At 43.3% G+C, this 20,890-nt stretch overlaps 4 protein-coding genes across 7 annotated transcripts; 3 read left to right on the top strand and 1 right to left on the bottom strand.

The window, feature by feature from the left end:
• Nucleotides 1-114: 114 nt before the first annotated feature.
• Nucleotides 115-3,585, top strand: LOC143344981 (uncharacterized). The gene is made up of 2 exons (XM_076771635.1): nucleotides 115-118; nucleotides 865-3,585. The coding sequence occupies exons 1-2, from the start codon at nucleotides 115-117 to the stop codon at nucleotides 3,069-3,071; spliced, it is 2,211 nt and encodes a 736-aa protein (XP_076627750.1). The 3' UTR covers nucleotides 3,072-3,585.
• A 550-nt stretch (nucleotides 3,586-4,135) lies between these two features.
• On the top strand, nucleotides 4,136-6,188 carry LOC143345068 (uncharacterized). Its single transcript, XM_076771821.1, has 3 exons — nucleotides 4,136-4,417; nucleotides 4,767-4,955; nucleotides 5,039-6,188. The coding sequence occupies exons 1-3, from the start codon at nucleotides 4,367-4,369 to the stop codon at nucleotides 5,264-5,266; spliced, it is 468 nt and encodes a 155-aa protein (XP_076627936.1). The 5' UTR covers nucleotides 4,136-4,366; the 3' UTR covers nucleotides 5,267-6,188.
• Nucleotides 5,653-10,429, bottom strand: Sln (monocarboxylic acid transporter silnoon). Of its 2 annotated transcripts, none has more exons than XR_013080195.1 (6): nucleotides 9,120-10,429; nucleotides 8,866-9,009; nucleotides 6,936-7,851; nucleotides 6,541-6,761; nucleotides 6,029-6,369; nucleotides 5,653-5,782 (listed from the first exon to the last, which is right to left on the bottom strand). XR_013080195.1 is itself a non-coding variant. In XM_076771819.1 (6 exons), exons 2-6 carry the CDS (start codon nucleotides 9,736-9,738, stop codon nucleotides 6,194-6,196), a joined length of 2,076 nt encoding a protein of 691 aa, XP_076627934.1. In that variant the 5' UTR covers nucleotides 9,739-10,129; nucleotides 10,205-10,429; the 3' UTR covers nucleotides 5,653-6,193. The 2 variants fall into 2 exon arrangements, 1 of the variants encoding a protein (XP_076627934.1); XM_076771819.1 differs by having other exon boundaries at nucleotides 5,653-6,369; nucleotides 9,120-10,129; nucleotides 10,205-10,429.
• Nucleotides 10,430-11,141: 712 nt separating this feature from the next.
• Nmdar1 (glutamate ionotropic receptor NMDA type subunit 1) lies at nucleotides 11,142-19,635 on the top strand. Of its 3 annotated transcripts, none has more exons than XM_076771816.1 (17): nucleotides 11,142-11,553; nucleotides 11,969-12,146; nucleotides 12,557-12,808; nucleotides 13,168-13,362; nucleotides 13,422-13,522; nucleotides 13,604-13,777; nucleotides 14,341-14,454; nucleotides 14,523-14,670; nucleotides 15,187-15,400; nucleotides 15,461-15,595; nucleotides 15,658-15,815; nucleotides 15,885-16,119; nucleotides 16,534-16,682; nucleotides 16,872-17,029; nucleotides 17,111-17,283; nucleotides 17,674-17,927; nucleotides 19,243-19,635. In XM_076771816.1, exons 2-17 carry the CDS (start codon nucleotides 11,982-11,984, stop codon nucleotides 19,483-19,485), a joined length of 2,868 nt encoding a protein of 955 aa, XP_076627931.1. In that variant the 5' UTR covers nucleotides 11,142-11,553; nucleotides 11,969-11,981; the 3' UTR covers nucleotides 19,486-19,635. The 3 variants fall into 3 exon arrangements, with proteins under 3 accessions (XP_076627931.1, XP_076627932.1, XP_076627933.1); XM_076771817.1 differs by having other exon boundaries at nucleotides 18,005-19,262; XM_076771818.1 differs by having other exon boundaries at nucleotides 11,143-11,553; nucleotides 18,022-19,262.
• Nucleotides 19,636-20,890: the final 1,255 nt, after the last annotated feature.

The following is a 20,890-nucleotide window of genomic DNA, read 5'->3' as shown; positions in this document are numbered from 1 at the left end:
TCGTGTGGATAATTCAAAAGAGTTCGAAATATTGTCTCGGATAATAACAATCTTAGAAAGGAAGAAAACGTCCTCGAAACATGATTGCAGAATCGTAATTACAACATAAAAATAATGTGTAAAATACTATTATTTCATAACCTCGCTGGTTTTATCACTGCAATACAAAATACTTGAATTGCACAACGCATCCAGCTAGTAAGAAACCTTGATAAACAATTCTACAATCGACAATCCACGTACTTGGCTTTTTACTTTCTAATACAGGGTGTTCGGCCAACCCTGGGAAAAATTTTACTGGGGGATTCTAGAGGTTAAAATAAGACGAAAATCAAGAATACCAATTTGTTGATGGAGGCTTCGTTAAAAAGTTATTAACAATTAAATTCAAAAATTTCAAATCGTTCTGGAAAAATTATTTTCGGTTGCGGGGGTCAATTACAATCATTTTTGGTCATTACACATACCCCCGAAATCCTACGCACTTTCGAGAAAAAAATTCTTTACCGAAAATCTAATTTGGCGCCTTTTTTCGACGAAAAAAAAAACTTTCAAATCGTTCTGGAAAAATTATTTTCGGTTGCGGGGGTCAATTACAATCATTTTTGGTGAATAGACATACCCCCGAAATCCTGCTCATTTTTGAGAAAAAAATTCAGAACAGTCGGAACTTTAAACGTTAATAACTTTTTAACGAAGCCTCTATCAAGAAATTGGTATTCTTGATTTTCGTCTTATTTTGGCCTCTAGAATCCCCCATTAAAATTTTTCAGTTAAAGCTGGTACAGTCCCTTAACGTGCAAATACAAAGTAATTCTTTTATCGTAGGAAAGATTAATTATTTACAATATATATTGTGTGCAGTGGCGAGATATATCAAAAACCGACTAGGCTGCCCTGTAAAAAGGATTCAATACGAGGGTAAAAAGAGGATACGGACAAGGGAATCGAGCGAGTTTAAAATTTGTACCGGCTGGACGTTCGAATGGACATCTCCGAATCGCATTCGAAAGAACAAAGGTCTGAACGTTCGTGAGGTAGTACGTGGCCCGTTTGTGTCGCCAAAATTATTAAAAACTCATCCGTTTCTCGCGGTCTCGTCTTGCTACGCACAAGACGATCTTGACTGCATACGACACGGCATTCCCGACACTTGGAGGGAAAATTTAGCCTCGAGAGGATACTGTGGTGTAACGGAGGCACGTGTTCAGCAAAAAAATTTGATATCTCGTTACGTCAGCTGCCTCGCCACTGACCGACTGTGGAACGAATTAGGTTTGCCCTTCGCGCAAGGAATCCCTGATCCATGGAAATGTAGGTCTTTCCCTCGGGGACGGTGCATCGGGCATTCGCGACGACGAAACACTTGCAACAGAAAAACTTCCACGCGAATTGCGAGTAATTACGACGGAGACGACGAGGCTGAAATAGAACACTCTGCAAAGAGTCACTGTCAATTTAACGAACAATATGTTGATGGTAAGAAAGATCTGTCGCAAGATGGTACGCAACGGAAGCTCGAGGACACTTTAAAGAAGATTAAGAAAAACAAAGAAAAAATTGTTGACCCGTCGCGTCGCAGAGAACTTGATACCGTAACGAAAGAACCGAAGAAAATGGCGGCCAACATTCGAGAAACGAGAGAACGCATTACTAGTCGAAGAAAGGAAAAAGCCAATTTGAATACCAATGCTGAGAAAGCAACCGAGTACGTACAAACTGTTCAAATTCGAAAGTCCCCTAATACAGCTTGCTGCAATTGTAAGTTACAGAATTACGTTGACTCGAACGTTCCATGTCGTAAAGCAACAAACGTATCGGAGTGTGTATTGTGTCAGAACTGTGAAAACGTTTATCGACAAGGTTGCCCGCAGAGGTTAGATTTTGCTGCGAGAACTGTAGACTTTTGCGTACCCGATCCGTCGAATGTTGCAAGAAAACGCACGATTAGCAAACGTGCGAGGCATAAGCTGTGCGTTTGTTTTCAGAAAGCGAGGCATCGTATCGAGCAGTTAAACGGGCAAAATTACGTCAACGAGAAAGACATGGAGCTGGTGTGCTGCCAGTGCAATTGTCCTTATTTGAAGATAGCATCGATCTATGCAAATGTTATCGATCGAAATACGCGTCCCTGTGCTCTTAAGAAGTCCCCGAACGGTCCGCAGGAGAAACAAAATACAAAGCGTCGCGAGCGCAGAAAGGATCGTGTTTCAGAGTGTCCCGCGGCGTGGAAACAAAGGAGCAGCGTCGTTCACGATTCCGAGAATTGCCGTTGCACGTACGTGGAAAATAAAACAGTCGTTTCTAAGCGTGGCCTTGAGCAAGCGTCACATTCGACAAACGATGCGACGATAGTAGATGTTAATGAAATCCCGAAGGAGAACAGTCGAGGCGACGATAACGCGGAGAAAGACGTGTTTCCAGAAACGATGCTCAACGACAAAACGAAGAGAAACGACATTCAAATGAGTTTTCACGATGACGCAGGAAACGATAAAATAATCGTTGCTCGTGCAGCGAGAAGATTACCGAAAAATCCTGTTCGCCGTAGATGGTCGTATATCGCGACTGGTGACGAACCAGCGAACTATTGGAGGGGAGAACCGAGGCATGACTATTTCTCTGGTCGAGCGAGATACAAACTTAGAAAAGGAAAGAAAGTAAAGGACAGACGTATCGACGGTTCGACCACCAGCGTATCAGATAACGACGAGAATGCAGACATATCCGATAACATTGCAAATGTTGCTATTAATATCGCGTCCAAAGAGAATTTCGATGTGACTTCGATGACTTTTATACGACGGTTGAACAATGCAGTTCCGTCAACAAGATTGTATCGAAAGAAAAAATTGAAAAAATGTGTTTTGAGTAAACCGAGGGATCAGGAACGAACGTTAGACAGAGCAGCCACGGTTGTCGCGAACAAGAATCGGAACGAAAGTTTTCCGACGGACTTCAGAAATAACGCGAGAGCAATGAAACAGACTGTACAGTTAATGAACCCGATTAAGAACCATAACGCGAGGAAGTCGAGGAGGAGGAAGACACTGAAGCAGAAACTGTATTGAACGGCATGGAAAAATACGGATGCGAAGATTACAGAATCGATACGCTAAATGCACGATAAACTCCATTAACGTTAATTGAGCAATACGAATTTATGTTTCTTAGCCTTAGGTCGCGAGGATATCCCACGAACTATGTAGTTCAGTTTTACGAAACCGGTCGAACGTAAGACGAGAGAAATAATGTAACTTAATATTATAAGAAAATTGTTCGAAACTCGTTTACTAAAAGCTTATCGCGTAGTATCTATACGAATTAACGCAATCGTGAAAACAGTCAAATAATAATTACACAATCAGCAGACACGGGGATAATAACTGTAATAAAGTTATTTGTTGGCGCTGATTGTTTTATAGATACTAGGGGCTTCTTTGCTCTTGAATTTCTCGATATCATTAGATGAAGTAGAAAAACTTTTATGCTACTAAATTCAGACAATACTCAACAAGTATTAAAATATCGTAATTATTTTGATAAATCAAATTCTAGTTTTGGACACACCACGTTCAAGTCGTTATCAACGTATCTTGATTAAATATTAAAGTTCAATGTCTCACTATAACAAGTGCCAGATTAGAGTATGAAAGATTAAATAAGCGTTTCAAGCACATTGAGATGTTTTTTTAAGAACGATGTACCTTGCTAGAAATAGTGAATATCTTTAAAAGATATTTGTAATGATAATATATGCGTACATGAATTGAACAAACTTAAAATGCAGATTAGTTGATTTATTTTTTATCGACTTCGGTGATTAGGTTGAATTTGGTTTTCAGAGTCACCGTCCTTACAATGGGGTGCGCTGCATAACCACTGATTTTTCATAATGTCGGTACTTCTGTTCGTGCAATATCATTTTCCATAAAATACTCTATTCTAGATCTATTTTATACTGCCGCTGCAATAAAACACAAATATTAATTTCTGGCGATCAAGAATGCTTGGATGCAGCAGTATGAATGCGAACGAAACAACCTTCGTAATTGAAACAACCAAATTTTGTGATTGGTGCATTCTTCTAATTGACTTTTACCGCCATCTGCCAAGCGAAGTATGAATTAATTTTTATTGTGTTCCTTTTGTTCATTACGGCTGTCATTACCTATTAGTGTGATGCTGAGCGAGGGGGGAAGTATTTAACGTTACAGTGAGAGCTCTTAAAATGTGTCTTCACCGATGCAAAAGCTATTTTTGTGCACTGATATCATTATTTTTTTATATGGTTTAACGATATATTTTCCTAGTCAAATTTTTAAATTGTAAATAACCTTATCTTCATGAAATATATTTCTGTAATATGGCAAAGACGAAAACAATCAGTAAAGGCTGCCCAAAATGTGAACAGCAGGTAATTTTGCATGATTCGTAATGATCTTGTTTCCATACGAAAATGGTTACTGATCGAATATTAATAATATCGTACAATTTTACATTATATTTGTTGTTTACACATTATGTACAATATTATATTCAAAATATTTAGTTGACCTATTAAATATATTTTATTAGTATATATTTGAAAGCATGCATTATGTTTAATAAGGTTGGATGGATTTTCAATAGAATGTGTTAATAGCTGTAACAGATTGAAATGTGAAGATGGTTTAATATAAAGTTAAACATATTTTATTGTTATTGTTCTATATGGTTAAAATATAATTTTTCAATGTATTAATTTAACAAATTTGTGTATCAAGGTACCTGTGGCCTGTAAAGCATGTCCATGCGGCCATTCATTTTTTAACGCAAGACGCAATTCTGTTAAGAGTCCTCCTAGTCCTGATAGCGGTGTAATGAAAACCAGGCGTACCAATCGAATTAAACGAGAGAAACCAAATTATTACGATGCCCTGGAATATGATAAACAATCAAAGAAAAGTGCTAAAGTAAGATGTTATCTGGTTAAAGTTCTAAATATATGTTAGGATAAGATTTAAAATCAAAATATATACAACTCAAATCACCATAGATAAGGAAAGCTACAGATGTTGCTAGTGATATAGACTGCAGACAATTAAATAAAAAAAAGAAAAGAAAAGGTAAAGGCAAAGGAAAAACTGGGAGTAGTAATGGATTAGATGATGATGACGAAATGGAAGGAATTAATAGTTTGTCACCAGAAAAACAACTCACATGCTCTCTGATATTGCAAGAATTAAATAACAAAATGAGTGTTGTAGCCTGGAAACCAACCTAATTCTTTTTTTTCTGTTACTTACTAATGTGTCTCTTATCAGGATTACTAGCATCTGTTATTGGTACACTCTGACAAAATCATTTTCTTCGGATATCAAAGCAAGTTTAAAATATAATTAACTAATTACACTGTGCAGCATTAACACGGAATTACGTAATTTTATGTATAAATTATATAGTATCGATTGTATGAATTATGCATAGTTTTCTTTAACAGAAAGATAGATTACGATAGACTGCTTTTTACTTGTAATAACTGTATATATATTCTGTGATAAATTCTTTATACTTTATTTTTCAATATCGTGTAAAAAGCTTACCAAGTTTCTTGGATGTTGTTTTTGTTTTATACTAATTTATCCTCGAAATATAAATATTAAGGCGATATAAGTGAAAAGAATATAACTTTTATTAAAGATCACTGTGTTTAATTACATCTGTTTGTATGAAAAATATGTATTTCGTACTAAGATCGTTTTTTTTTTTCATCGCAGAACCTGCCGCAATTCTTCGTTTTCTACAAATAATCATAACGTAACATGTAAATACGATGTACATACTGTTTATGTATATGTATATAATATAATATAAGGCAAATTACAATTGTAAATCAGTTTTAGAAAGCAGTTCTTTACATTGTACATACAACAATTTTGTCCTACGTTAAGATTTTTTACTTAAACGTGAACAGTGTAAATGAGATGTTCATTTACCAATAAACTATAGGCGTGCATTTATAAAAATTTATTAAAATCACCCTTACCTGCCGCGACCGAGGTATTTATCGTAATTATCTTTTTTTTTTTTTTCGAATACAACTGAACCAAGCAATACATCATAGTGGAATAATTGTAGCGACAAATGTTGCGATTTATTAGTTTTCTATTACACATTCGTTCGTTTCGTTAATCACATTCGCAAAATATCTTTATTCTTTCACAGTCGCCTCTCCTTGCGTATTACCGTTCTCGGCATTAACGGTAATCTTCGATGATTTCGATACTTCGTTAAAAACCAGGAGCAAAGGTAGACCTCCCATCACCATGCACGTTCCCATGCAGAGAAAACATACGGTGTAACTTCCAGTTACATCGCGTAGGTATCCTGAAATTAATTTCACAACGACAATACCGCCGACATTAATACCTGGTCTACAGACATTCGACAATACCTCCGCCACTACCGTACAGAATTTAGTACCTTTGAATTCATCGATCCAAACGTAATTAATCCTTTAACGCGCTCTAATACTCTAATCATAGACTCGTTAAATACCTGCTAAAGGCGGAATAGAAATAGCTCCGACACTTTGGAACATCCTAACGAGACCATAGGTGGAGGATATTTTGTCAGTTCCGTATTGGTCAGCGAGAAGGACGGGAACTAAAAGAAACCAACAGCCCAAGCATAATCCGTACATGCCAACGGAACATGCTAGTACGTAGAAAGAGTGAGCCATTGGGATCGCCAATACTGCTACGCCAGCGCCCACGACACTGTTAAACAGGGCACGAAAAAAGGGAAAGAAATTAGTAAACGAACTTCGAAACAGTATCTGCTGATTTCCATGGGTCGAGCTAAACGGTAAACTTTTTAAATTAATTCCTTTCTGCTTTAACTACCTTCTGGTATTTATTTAATCGGGTGACCTTATTTCTCATTAGATATACCTTCCAATGTATCCTTTCCGACGATCGAACAGCTGCAAGTCCGAGAGCCATCCGAGTCCCAGTCTTCCGCACAAGTCGAGCGCGGCAGAAATGGCGACCAAGTATCCCGCTTCCGATTTCGTGTAACCGGCCGCGTGTACGTAAGCCGGCAGATAATAGAGCATATACGGGCTTCCGGTCGACATGAGACTGACCGAGAAACACATCATGATGAACTGTGGATTCTTCAACAGAGACAGATCGATGTACTGCATTATTCTCTGGACGATGGTCTTCGGAACCTTCGGTTGGGGCTCGGGTGCCTGCGGTGCCGGGCACACCGCCGTCACCGACGATCTCAACGACCTCAACGACGACCTGGCTTTGTACACGCACGTGGAGTCCGTCGACAGGTCCTCGACGCTGTGCAACAAACTGGAGCTACGTATCTTCGAGATCGGTTTCATCCTCAGGCACTCGCCTATCACGTCCTTCTCCTCGTCGCTGTCGGTCATCTCGACAGCCACCACGCCGTTCTGATGGAACAGCTCGTTCAACAGATTATGCTTCGTGGTCGTGTCGTTGGCGAACAGTAAATCCAGCTTCTGCTGCTTCGACGTCGCTGACTCCTTCGTCGTCGCGATCTCGACCTTTTCACGTTTCGCCAACGCCTCGGCCACGTTCTCGGGCGCGTAGTTGTTCTCCAACGGCCGGTACAGGGTTGCGCTGACGCACACGTGGAGCATGCAACCGCCCAGCAGAAGGATCGTGCCGTGGAAACCGAACTTCTCCACCAGGACCTCGATCAGAAGCGGAAACACGAAGCTGCCCGCCGCTGTGCCCGACACGCATATACCATTCGCCAGGGCGCGATGCTTATCGAAATACTGGGAGACGATGATGATGCCAGGCGTCGTAGACAAACCGCCACCGATACCTGAAATCGTCGCATCCGCAATCAACGGTAAGAACGGATCGACAAATTTTCTCACTATGAAAGGAAATGAAGGATAGGATCCGAGGTTACAAGAATAATTACTAAGACAAACTTTGGGTCGTATAGTTTTACAATTGTCTGAAATCAATGTCTCGTCGGCTGGGACATATTGCAGAAACGTTGCAGGAATATTAGAACCGGGATCGTAAAGTATTATCAATGATAATAATCTTGATAGTTTCGTGCGTAGCATGAGTATTGATTTGTGTAAAAACTGCATTGTCCCGTTTAAAGGACAAGTACGTGTCTATATCGCACGTGCACCGTTGCACCAACAGTAATTATATAACCAAAAGGGCAGTCCCCATTGTGGGATTTGACTTTTTCCTGTATCAATAATTCGTGTCTTCGTTCAGGAAGGTGTTACGGCTTGTCCCAGTTTCCAGAATCATCCTATGTGTTAGTGATAACGTCAAACTTTTATACAGTAATATTCGAAACTCTTGTAATAGTTTCACGTAAACTGTACAATACATTTTATTCAAATTATGACGATGGAAGACCGTGGTATTTAATTGGGTCACTCGACAAATTTCTTGAAATATTTCAATGTTGCAAGGTAATATTCCCAACGTGTTTCAGCAATATCGTCGTATAGGTAGCCTACTCCTGTTTGCAATTTTACTTTAGCGCAGTGTCTGCGCTTCCTTACGTAACGACGATAACGTAACATGAACATATATCGTATATGTGTAGAGGGAGAGTTCAAAAGGCTTTTCTTACAAGAAGAGCCCACTGGATAAGATTGGATTTTTAGTGTATAGGTAGTAAACAGTACGATTGTGACAAAGATTTGAACGCCAGTGGGTTCGTCCCGTTAGGCTCACGAACGCAAAATGCAGAAGCGAAATTTCCGCGATGCCCATTCAGACTGGCCTTGGAACGTGCGATTGTCCGTCAGACGGGCTAGAATAGGGCTAGATAAATCAACGCACATGCGATCTATTCACGAACCTGTCAATACTCCAAATGTAAAAAAGAGATGTATCAAGCTCGTGGCAAAGTAGCTTATCGTTAGTCCTAAAGCACAGAACAATCCCCCGATGAACACGACCGTCCTGCAGCTGTATTTCTGGCACAGCATGCTCGTCACAGGCGCTGCGTACGGAGGCGATACATACAAACAAACCGTTAACGACACGTTCAAGGATAGGGAATCACGGATGCATCGTGATCGATTCTAGGCAACCTCGCCGACTGTTACTCACCCAGGGCGAGGCAAAGACAGGACAGGATAGCTGGTATCCAGGAAGCGACCGACGCCGTGGCGTCCTTGAACGTTTCCATTACCTCGACGTACAACACCCCGTAGGATTTAACCAGCCCGGCCACCCAGAACTGAACGAAAAACGCCCCGAATACGATCACCCATCCGTAACCGCCGTCCAACGGCACGTAGGTGATGTTCCTCGGTTTTTTGATCTCGCATCTTCTCGGTTTTTTCTTTTTCGCGTTGGTGCACTTGGTCGACCTGAGCTCCCGCGACTTGGCGATCAACGGCCTGGCAGTGAGGCTCGATATCGTGAGGAGATTGTCGTTGTCCTCGTCCTCGATGGTCTCCGGGCTCTGAAGATGGGGCGGCACGATCGGCGTGGACGTAGCCGTCGCCTGCACGGCCAACGAGGCTGGTCTCTTCGGCGACGGCACGCCGCTGCTCAGGTCGAATATGGGCGCCGAGTGGATCGACAACAGCGAGCCCAGCTGATTCTGTTGATTCATGTTCTCGTCGATGATGGTAGCCCCGACCATCTCCTGCGACGCTGTCGCACAGGCGACAGTGTCACGTTCGACCGAATCCTGCAGGCTCCATTCTCGTGGTAGCGACATATTTCAACGGCTTCGTTCGCGCGAGGGGGACCGTAATACATTGGAGTTACCGTTGCTTTTCCGCTCTCGGTTTTCTTCACACGGCAAATTGTCCGCTCACCTGGCGCTGGCACCCTCTGATCGCGGTCCGGCCCCACGAGGATAGTACCTCGAACGTCTGCTGTTCGTCCTCTCCGCCACGTAACACCCCCGGGGCTCGTCCTCTCGTCTCCACGTCGGCTGGTTTCGCGACAGCACCCGTTCGTATCTATTGGACAGCTTCCGTTGCCTCCGTGGACTTGCACCCTCTTCGCGGTCCTCCCCTTTCTGGGTCTTTCTTGTTCCGGTTACCTGTCCTTCGACTACGTCCCTCTCACCATTTACACGTTCTCCAGGATTCTCCTGACTCGGTCTGAGGGTGCTTGGTAAATAACCGAGATGAAAGGGCTGCGCACGCAGATGGGGTCGCCACCGAGTGGAAACTTACGGGATCGATAAGCAGTCGTCCGCCGACGCGTTGGCATCTCGCGGCCAGTCGCCACCACGTGGGGCTGGAAACAATACGGGGTAGGGGGGCTGTTGGTTTATTGTCCTGCGCCCGACCCACTTTCCGCCCCGAGACTACGACTTTAACCGCTTAACGTTCACTTTTTCTCTCGACGAGGTACGCGATCAAGAATGCACCCTAAATGCAATCGCGATACATTTGCTTTCTGCCTTTATTCCCTCGGTTATACTCTTAACCGATAGCTGCCGATCCTAGCCTAAAATATATGCTTCCTCTTACATCTATGCAACCGTTAAATCGTTGTATCGTTTTTCTTTATTCTCAACCGATCGCTAAGTTACCGGTCGGTAAAGGGTTAATCGACTTAACAAGATGTTAACACGCTCGCCACCACGTCACCCATGTACACATAGATCAAACGGAACGTTTTAGGTCCGAGGTCCCACGAACTGGTACAAATAATAAAACGTTGATCTCGCTGAAAGTTTCACGAATTAGGTCTCGCAGTCGACCCTTCTACTATCGATGCAGAGATCCTCGTTAGCTGTAACCCCGTCGAAAGCACTGAAATTTAAACGACGAGCTATATCGTTTAAAATCAAAAGTCGCGTGGGTACCTGAGGGTATCTAATCGATAAATCGCGACCGCGATCTTCCGCGCGGCGGCTTCGATCTGCCGTTGCGCGGATCGCGTGTCGTTCGACGGACCAACGTCTCTGATCGTCGATGACGACTGCTGCAGTGGGGGAGGGAGAGAGGGGAGAGGGGGAAAATTATTCGTAAAGAAAGAACGAGTTCGGGGAAGACGTCACGGGTCGCTAAAAATTTTAGAGGCCTCCGTGGACGTCGTCCTCGTCACCGTCTGCGCTTTTGGGCTCGCTCGTTCGTCGATGAATTATTCATGATCGTTAATCATCGTCGATATCGATGGGCTTGTTAAAGAGAAACGATTAAACGTCGAATGAAATTATTACCCAGTTTATCCGGTCACCTGATCGGAGGATCCTTGAAACGCAATTCCTGTTGAATCGATCGCTCTGACCGCGGGACGGAAACGAACGTGAAATCGTTGTTAACGGATGTTATAGATCCCCTGAAAAAATACAAAAACACCCTAAAATTGCGATAGTGGGGACGGAGTCTGTGCGCAGCATCCGAACGGATCAATGAGTCTCCGTGTTCGGTCTCAGATCCACCTTCGCGCTCGACGTTAACGCTGGTTCCGTTCGCTAGGGGACACAGATAAGGGCGTGAACAGTTCCAAATGTGTCCAAGGACAGTAAAATTCCTGGCAATCGCGTGAACGACCAGCGAGTGGCCTCCAGTCGGTACGTTCAGATTTCATTTTCGAGAGACCGTAGACGACTGACCGTTGCAAGCGTGTTTCGAGGCCCTGTATTGGGCTAAATTTTGTTCGCTCGTTATTTGTATTCACTTAGAGACTAGGGTACAGATACCGATAGCTGATCGTGTACCAGTAATTAAATCCTGCGTGAAAAAAAATCGTAAAAGCTATGTTCCCCGCTGTGATGTAGCCCCATCTATCGCAAATTAAACTTTTTGCTGTTATTAGTACGCAAGATAATCTGGTATAATATATGTGTATCGTTTCATCGAGTGGTCAACGGTAAAATGTGATTCTCTATTTCTAAAAGTAATAAAAATACTCGAATCCAAGTTGTACTTTGCTTTCTAATTCCCAGCTGCTCGATAAACGTTCCTCGGATCTATTTCTCGCCATAGGTCGAATCTCGCGATGGCGAAATATGAAGGGGTATTATTATTCCTTCTCCTGATTGTCCTAAACGACGTGGCCTACAATGGACTCGCCGCACGCCAGGCGAACAATCCCACCCTCTTTAAGATCGGCGGTGTATTGTCCAACGACGAGAGCAAAGATCATTTCAGGAAAACAATCGACGTAAGTAACACGCGACCGAGCATTTCCCAAAGTAGATTCATTAATACCGAGCAGCTTAAAGACCCCTCAACGTCGGCTTTGTCTTACGAATTTTTTTTATTTTTTATCACTAATGAATTTCCTTGACCTTACACGCGGCTGATTAAGCGGTCTCAAAAGTCTTGGGGCGGCTATTATTCCAAAAATTTAATATTCAAGCTCGGTTAATTATTCTCTGGTCAAACGAGTAATACCAATGTAGGTCAAACTTCACCGTCCACGGCGAATGGTAGCGTTTTACCGAAGACTTTTGAGCGTAAGTGCGCGCCTAATCGAATCGAAATTACCAGCGACAATGCACCTTTGTTCGTGAAAGGATACGCTCTATCAGCTTCCAAGGAAGCGTTAGTCACGTTATGTCGGTTTTCCAGCATCTGAACTTCGATTCGAAATACGTGAGGAAGGGAGTGACCTATAAACACACGGTAATTCAAATGGACTCCAATCCAATTAAAATGGCACTGAGCGTGTGCAAGTCTTTGATCGCCGAGCAAGTCTACGCGGTGGTGGTGTCTCATCCTCTTACGGGAGACCTGTCGCCAGCCGCTGTTTCTTACACGAGTGGATTTTATCACATACCCGTTATAGGAATATCGTCGAGAGACTCGGCGTTCTCGGACAAAGTGAGTCGTCAATCCATTCAAAGAGAATTCATACCGAAAGGGGCGAGAACCTCGCGACGCTCAAGTTCTCCATTTTCATTCGTCTGTTTCTTATTCTACCGATTAACGATCAACCGTTTCCGCAACCGTTGGAATACCGTTGTTTGACATTTCTTGTTTTCTATGTCTCTAACAGCCTTTCCCGCGTTCCGTGTTATAATCTGGTAAATGGCAGTTCGTTCAAAGGTTTTGCGCAAATAAGATTCCCGGTAATACCCCCATTGCGTCAAGATCACGTTATCGGTATTATTACGTAACGGACGTCAAGTATTCGTTGTACGCCCGTAGACGATGTTTCGAGATGCGATGTATTCTTGCAGAACATTCACGTCTCCTTCCTGCGAACTGTACCACCATACTCGCACCAAGCAGACGTATGGGTGGATTTGTTGAAAAACTTTAACTACATGAAAGTGATCTTCATCCATAGCTCCGATACAGATGGACGCGCGTTGCTAGGACGGTTTCAGACCACCTCTCAGAACTTGGAGGATGACGTTGAAATTAAAGTGCAGGTGGGTTTAAAATCCAACTCTACGTGTTTACGATCTTTAACAGTCGACGAACGCGATAGGTTGAATCCGTGATCGAGTTCGAACCCGGCCTGGAGAGCTTCATGCATCAGCTGATGGAGATGAAGAACGCTCAAGCTAGAGTGTGCCTTCTGTACGCCTCGTGAGTATACGTTCATGGCGCGTCTCGTTGCATCTTGAATTGCACGAATCACGAGGGTTTCTCTTTTTCAATTTGCAACAGAAAGACCGACGCCAGCGTGATCTTCCAGGACGCCGCTGCTTTGAACATGACCGGGGCAGGATACGTTTGGATCGTCACGGAGCAAGCCTTAGATGCGCCAAACGCACCGGAAGGTCTTCTCGGCTTGAAATTAATTAACGCCGAGAAAGAGAAGGCTCACATCCAGGATAGCCTGTCAGTTCTTTTTTAATCATACATCGACGTCCACGCATCCGTGTCAAGTTGTAGCATCGTGTTTAGACAAAAGTTTACCCACTTTACTCTTTGCTATCGTACTCGACACACGTGCATGCGACGACTTCTCTAGCTCGGGACCGTCTATCTCATGAAAACCAGAAAAGATAATTACAAACGAACGATGTTTTGCATGCGCCGCCTACGAACACGCATATTTCACAGCAATGTACAACTGATTTCAGATCACTGGATCACATCTACATACCCTCCTAGTACACCTTTCAAATCTCTCCAAGTGGACATTACGAAATTGTTCACCAAAAACGCTGTACTTTAAACATTAGGACTGTCTATGTGTACAAGTGATGTTGCTCCGCGTGAGAAGCGATTCGAGGCCGACTCCTTCGGACGAGAGTCGCGACGTAAACGTTGAAAAGATATATTCGACGATTGGAAATTAGAGAAATTATGTCCGGAGGAGCTCGGACGAGAACAGTTTTATGTATATTTTTATCGAAATCCGCGCGTGTGGCTGTTGTTCAGTTGGACGTGTGTTTCAGGATGGTCCTCATGTCCGCATTGAAGGCGATGAACGATTCGGAAGAGATCACGGCGGCGCCTCAGGACTGCGGGGACTCGGGCGCCATTTGGGAGACCGGGAAGAAGCTATTTCAGTACGGTTTGCCTTCATTTTCTAGACAGAAATTTATTTCTTTATTTATAATATGTTTCCTTAATTTAGATATATACGCAAGGAAGTATTGCCAGCCGGTGAAACCGGTAGAGTAACGTTCGACGATAACGGGGACCGTATCTTCGCCGAGTACGACATCATCAACATCAAGGAGTACGGTGAACGAGTCTCCGTTGGGCAATATTTCTATCCAACAGTAGGCATCCTTAACGAGCTCGTACATACAGGGTGTTCGGCTACCGCTGAGAAAAATTTTAATGGGACATTAAGACGAAAATCAAGAATATCAATTTCTTGACTGAGGCTTTGTTAAGAAGTTATTAACGATTACATTAAAAAATTTCAAATCGTTCTGGAAAAATTATTTTCGGTTGTGGGAGTCAATTACAATCATTTTTGGTCATTACACATAGCCCCGAAATCCTACCCACTTTCTAGAAAAAAATTCGAGAAGGTACTAAAATTTTTAGACGAAATTCAAAAATTTCAAATCATACTAAAAAAATTATATTTAGTTGCAGGGGTCAATTACAATCATTTTTTGTGAATAGACATACCCCCGAAATCCTGCGCATTTTCGAAAAAAAAATTCAGAACGAGCGGAACTTTAAACGTTAATAACTTTTTAACGAAACCTCCATCAACAAATTCTAGAATCTCTCATTAAAATTTCCCCCTGTATACGCATACTGACAGTCGTGTTACGTCGTAGAATGGCACCAAGATGAAGCTAAGCGTGAACGAGTCGAATATAACGTGGCCTGGACGATTGAGCACCAAGCCGGAGGGTTTCATGATTCCTACGCACTTAAAAGTGCTCACGATTGAAGAGAAGCCGTTCGTCTACGTTCGCGAGATCACCTACGGCGAACTCTGCCTTCCAGAAGAGATTCTGTGCCCCCATTTTAACGCCACCGAACACGATAGTAAGTTTTTAAAAGACTTCACGACGCGCAACGTGCTACAACGCGTTTAAATGCTTCCAGCTACGAGAACGTTCTGCTGCAAAGGTTACTGCATGGACCTGTTGAAAGAACTGTCGAGAACTATAAATTTCACCTACAGTTTGGCCCTTTCGCCGGACGGGCAATTCGGCAGCTACGTGATCAAAAACAGTTTCGGTACGAGATTTTCAGAGGTTTTACGTGACGATTATCCGGGTTTAATTGACGAATCGTTACAGCCGGAGGGAAGAAAGAGTGGACAGGATTGATCGGAGAGCTGGTGAACGAGAGGGCGGACATGATTGTTGCACCCTTGACGATCAATCCTGAACGCGCTGAATTCATCGAATTTAGCAAGCCCTTCAAGTATCAGGGCATCACTATTCTCGAAAAGAAGGTAAAACGAGCAAATAATTTGTACGTAAATTTAAGTGTCCTGGTGTTAAGAAAACATCTCGATCTGCAGCCATCAAGATCGTCGACCCTGGTGTCGTTTCTGCAACCATTCAGCAACACCCTTTGGATACTTGTGATGGTGTCGGTGCACGTAGTGGCTCTAGTTCTGTACCTCCTCGACCGGTTCTCGCCTTTCGGGAGGTTCAAGCTAGCAAACACTGACGGTACCGAAGAGGACGCCCTCAACTTGTCCAGCGCCGTTTGGTTTGCCTGGGGAGTCCTGCTCAACAGCGGCATTGGAGAAGGTTTGTTTTGGAGTCCGAGTTAATTGAATTACTGCGATCGAATTACCAATGTTTTATACGCTGTACAAGGCGTGTAACGTAATTAGGCGCGGCCACATATCGAGAATAGGAAAACAATGGTGGAGGATCGAGTCGAACGGTTCAACGGTTTCGAAAAATTAATGCTACGTTGGTTCCGCGTTACTGGCACGATCCTTCATCGAACCTTCGAAGAATGTATTTATAGCGAGTGCTATTATCTTCTTTTGCCAACCGAGGCGTAATTAAATCGATCAAACAAGGGACAGAGACGTAGTTGCGTGAATGTATACAGGACATCCTCGTGTCCCCCTAATGTGTCTTTACGGTAAACGGAACTTTTTGAAAAGTTTTATAAATACCGACGGTGATTCGATGTTCGATGATTTCCCACAGGTACTCCACGAAGCTTCTCTGCCCGTGTGTTGGGCATGGTTTGGGCAGGATTCGCGATGATTATCGTGGCCTCTTACACCGCCAACTTGGCTGCGTTCTTGGTGCTGGAGAGACCGAAAACGAAATTGACTGGAATCAACGATGCACGAGTAAGAATGTAGAAATTATAAATAGTCTCTGACACGATCGGTTACCACGTTTCATCGAGGACGGATCTCCGCATTTTATGCATATATCGCGCGCCGCTAATCGCCTGCCATTTCCGCCGTTAGTATTGATTTTAGTCAAGGTAGCAGCATTGTTGCCCGACTGACAGGACATTAATGCGTTGCTCGCAGCTCAGGAACACCATGGAGAACCTTACGTGTGCCACGGTGAAGGGCTCGGCCGTGGACATGTACTTCCGTAGGCAGGTGGAGCTGTCGAACATGTATCGTACCATGGAGGCCAACAATTACGACACCGCCGAAGAAGCCATCAGAGATATTAAAATTGGGTACGAGACCCTTCTCGAAACTTTACATATTAGATGCTCGCGATTGGAGATTTGGTCGCTTTGATGACAATTCACTCGCAGGAAACTCATGGCCTTCATTTGGGACAGTTCCCGGCTGGAATTCGAAGCCGCGCAGGATTGCGAACTGGTCACAGCTGGAGAACTGTTTGGTCGGTCCGGTTATGGCATTGGCTTGCAGAAAGGGTCCCTATGGGCGGATGCTGTGACCCTGGCCATCTTAGACTTTCATGAAAGTAAGAGTCGATTAGTAAAATTGGACTCCGTCAGTAAGGCATCCTAGATATTGGGTAGTCGCGGTCGAGGAACGTATTATACCTGGGTGAAATTTTAATGGAAGATTCTAGAGGCTAAACTAAAACATTTTGATGATGGAGCCTTCGTTAAAAAGTTATTAACAGTTGCGCCTGTAGATAGGCAACCTGCGTATGTACAGCCGCGTGCTTTGAACTTGAAACGTTAATAACTTTTTAACGAAGCCTCCATCAAGAGATTGGTATCCTTGATTTTCGTCTTATTTTGGCCTCTGGAATCTTCCATTAAAATTTTTCCTCGGTATGGCCGATCATCCTGTATACAGACAGTTGGTCAAGCGCTAACGAAGCTTCTATGCTGTTATCTTTCAGGCGGTTTCATGGAGGACCTCGACAAACATTGGATCCTCCAGGGTAACATACAGCAATGCGAGCAGTTTGAGAAAATGCCGAATACCTTGGGCCTAAAGAACATGGCCGGGGTGTTCATAGTGGTGGGCGTCGGGATAATCGGCGGTATCGGTCTCATCATCATCGAGGTGGCGTACAAGAAGCACCAGATACGGAAACAAAAGAAGATGGAGCTGGCGAGACACGCCGCGGACAAATGGAGAGGGGCGATCGAGGTAAAGAGAACCGAGCGCAGATCCATTGGCGTGATCGTACATCTTCTTTCCGATATCTTTCGCTGTCCTTTCCTCAGAATTGTGTGTTTATCAGTAAGCCGCAGGCAGCCAGGATGAAGTAGGAGCGACGCGGGGGATTCTAAGAGAAACCTAGTAACAATATAATACACGATCGTCCAATGAACACACCATAGATCTGAGCACAACTTTCGCTACACAAGCTTTAGGGATGAGACAAGTAGTCAGGCTTCCATTAAAACGGGTGCAAGACACGACAACCATCGGGAAACGGGAAACTGCCACGTCGTATCTTGCACCAGGACCGCTTCAATTATTATAGCATTAAGTATTTTTCAAGTCGGCTTCAGTCACGTTTAAAACAGGACTCGAAGAGATACCGAGCTCAACTGTTTCCAAGAGTTGGATTTACAACAGTTTTCGAGTCCTGGTTTAATATTAAGCTTCAGATAATAGGGGAGATCGAGGACGGTAGCAACACTTGCAGAAAAATTATTAAACATGTTGTGCAGGGTGTTCAGCCACCCCTGGGAAAAATTTTAATGGGAGATTCTAGAGGCCTAAATAAGACGAAAATCAAGAATACCAATTTGTTGATCGAGGCTTCGTTAAAAAGTTATTAACGTTTAAAGTTCCGACCGTTCTGAATTTTTTTCTCGATAATGCGCAGGATTTCAGGGATGTGTCTAATGACCAAAAATGATTGTAATTGACCCCCGCAACTGAAAATAATTTTTTCAGAACGATTTGAAATTTTTTTTTCCGTCAAAAAATTTCACCTTCTCGAATTTTTTTCCAGAAAGTGGGTAGGATTTCGGGGGTATGTCTAATGACCAAAAGTGATTGTAATTGACCCCTGCAACTGAAAATAATTTTTCCAGAACGATTTGAAATTTTTGAATTTAATTGTTAATAACTTTTTAAGGAAGCCTCTATCAACAAATTGGTATTCTTGATTTTCATCTTATTTTGACCTCTAGAACCTCCCATTAAAATTTTTCCCAGGGTTGGCCGAACACCCTGTATACTTGTTCGACGTTATTGAATGTCTAAGTTATTAATAAGGAATGTTGGGGCGGGAATGTGTTACGACCGTCCCGGACCCCGGGTCTACCCTACTACGCTACTATTAGAAACGCAAAGTATGATTATAGTTGTACTTTGGTACAGTGCATTGTAACAAGTAAGTCCAAATAGCGTTAGTCCAAGCAAAGAAGTGAGTGCAGCCTTCTTTCGAGCATCAGTAAGCCTCTCTAATCGAGTCTCTTGGTTTCTTTTTTTTTTTCTCTCAACACAGAAACGGAAGACTCTACGTGCTTCGATAGCCGCACAACGAAGGATTCAAAGTAACGGCCTGAACGATCCTACGACCGTCAGTTTAGCAGTGGACATAGTAACTAGGTCTAACGTAACGCCACGAAGTCCTGGCCGTGCATGGCCAGGGGACAGCGATATCCGTCAACGACCAATCCCACGCTCCGATGATATCAGATTATCACCTGCCGCTTACACGGCGGACGTCTCGCACCTCATAGTGTGAGCCAATTGACTTTCATCGATTGCATGTACCGATGTCGTAAAAATCGAAATGTTATTATTACCGAAAGAAACAACGATAGAATCACACGTGAATGTAACTGTATTCAATATACGTTTGTTTTATACAATAGATATTGTTTCGTTTCAATAAGTGATGTCATTTTTACCTTTCTTTTCCTCTCCCCATTATTCCCTTAGCTATAACATACATACCACCTCCTCGCAAGGCCGCCAGCATCTTGGAAATGTTCCGGGCACTTTGGAAATCCGGATGGTAAAACGGCCGAGTTTGTCGTGGGATAGTTCGTTATTTTCAACGATAGATGGCGCTTATTTATCGACCTCAAACCCCCTGGTGCTAAAACGCCCAAGTTTGTCGTCGAATAGTTCGTTATCTTCAACGATAGATGGTGCTTATTTATCGACCTCAAGCCCCCTGGTGCTAAAACGTCCAAGTTTGTCGAGAAATCCATCTAGCGTGGACAATACGAACTACTCGACGACAAACTTGGGCGTTTTAGCACCAGGGGGTTTGAGGTCGATAAATAAGCGCCATCTATCGTTGAAAATAACGAACTATCCCACGACAAACTCGGCCGTTTTACCATCCGGATTTCCAAAGTGCTCGGAACATTTCCAAGATGCTGGCGGCCTTGCGAAGAGGTAGCACGTATCTTATAGCTAAGGGAATAATGGGGAGAGGAAAAGAAAGGTAAAAATAACATCACTTATTGAAACGAAACAATATTTATTGTATAAAACAAACGTATATTGAATACAGTTACATTTACGTGTGATTCTATCGCAGTTTCTTTCGGTAATAATAATATTAACAACTGAAAACCGACCTCTCGTCTACGGCATACGATTTGGAATCTCGAGCCGAGATTCTCGACTGCCCAGGCATTTTTACTTGCCTCTCCTAGAGTGCATTACTGAACTCTGCAAATTACTCCTGGTTTCTATTTGCCTCTGATGACCTCTGATGACCAGTGCCGACAAAAGTACAGAACTCCCGACAACTTTTTACACCATACAGCGACTGTTACCGACTGCTCCTGATTACTGCTTGCCTCTGCTGGACTCTGCTGACCATCGCTTATATTTCTGACAACCTATAACGATTACTACTGACTTCTGCTAACATCTGTTGGTCTTTGCTGATCTCTGTCAGCGTGTGCTCGTCTCTGCTGAACTTTCCTGGCCTCTACCGAACGCTACTGACCACTGCAGGTATTTCTGATAACGTATAACGATTACTACTTACTACTGCATGCCCCTACAAGTCTCTGCTTGCCTGTGCAGGTTTCTGCTTGCCTGTGCATGCCTTTGCTGGCCTCTGCTGACCTCTGCTGACCACCTCTGATGCTTCTGGCAACGTACAACGATTACAACTTGCTACTGTT

This window comes from Colletes latitarsis, chromosome 8 (assembly GCF_051014445.1).
Source record: "Colletes latitarsis isolate SP2378_abdomen chromosome 8, iyColLati1, whole genome shotgun sequence".
Lineage (NCBI taxonomy): Eukaryota > Metazoa > Arthropoda > Insecta > Hymenoptera > Colletidae > Colletes > Colletes latitarsis.
Note: the sequence above shows the minus strand (reverse complement) of the source record. Positions and strands in the feature narration are given on the sequence as shown.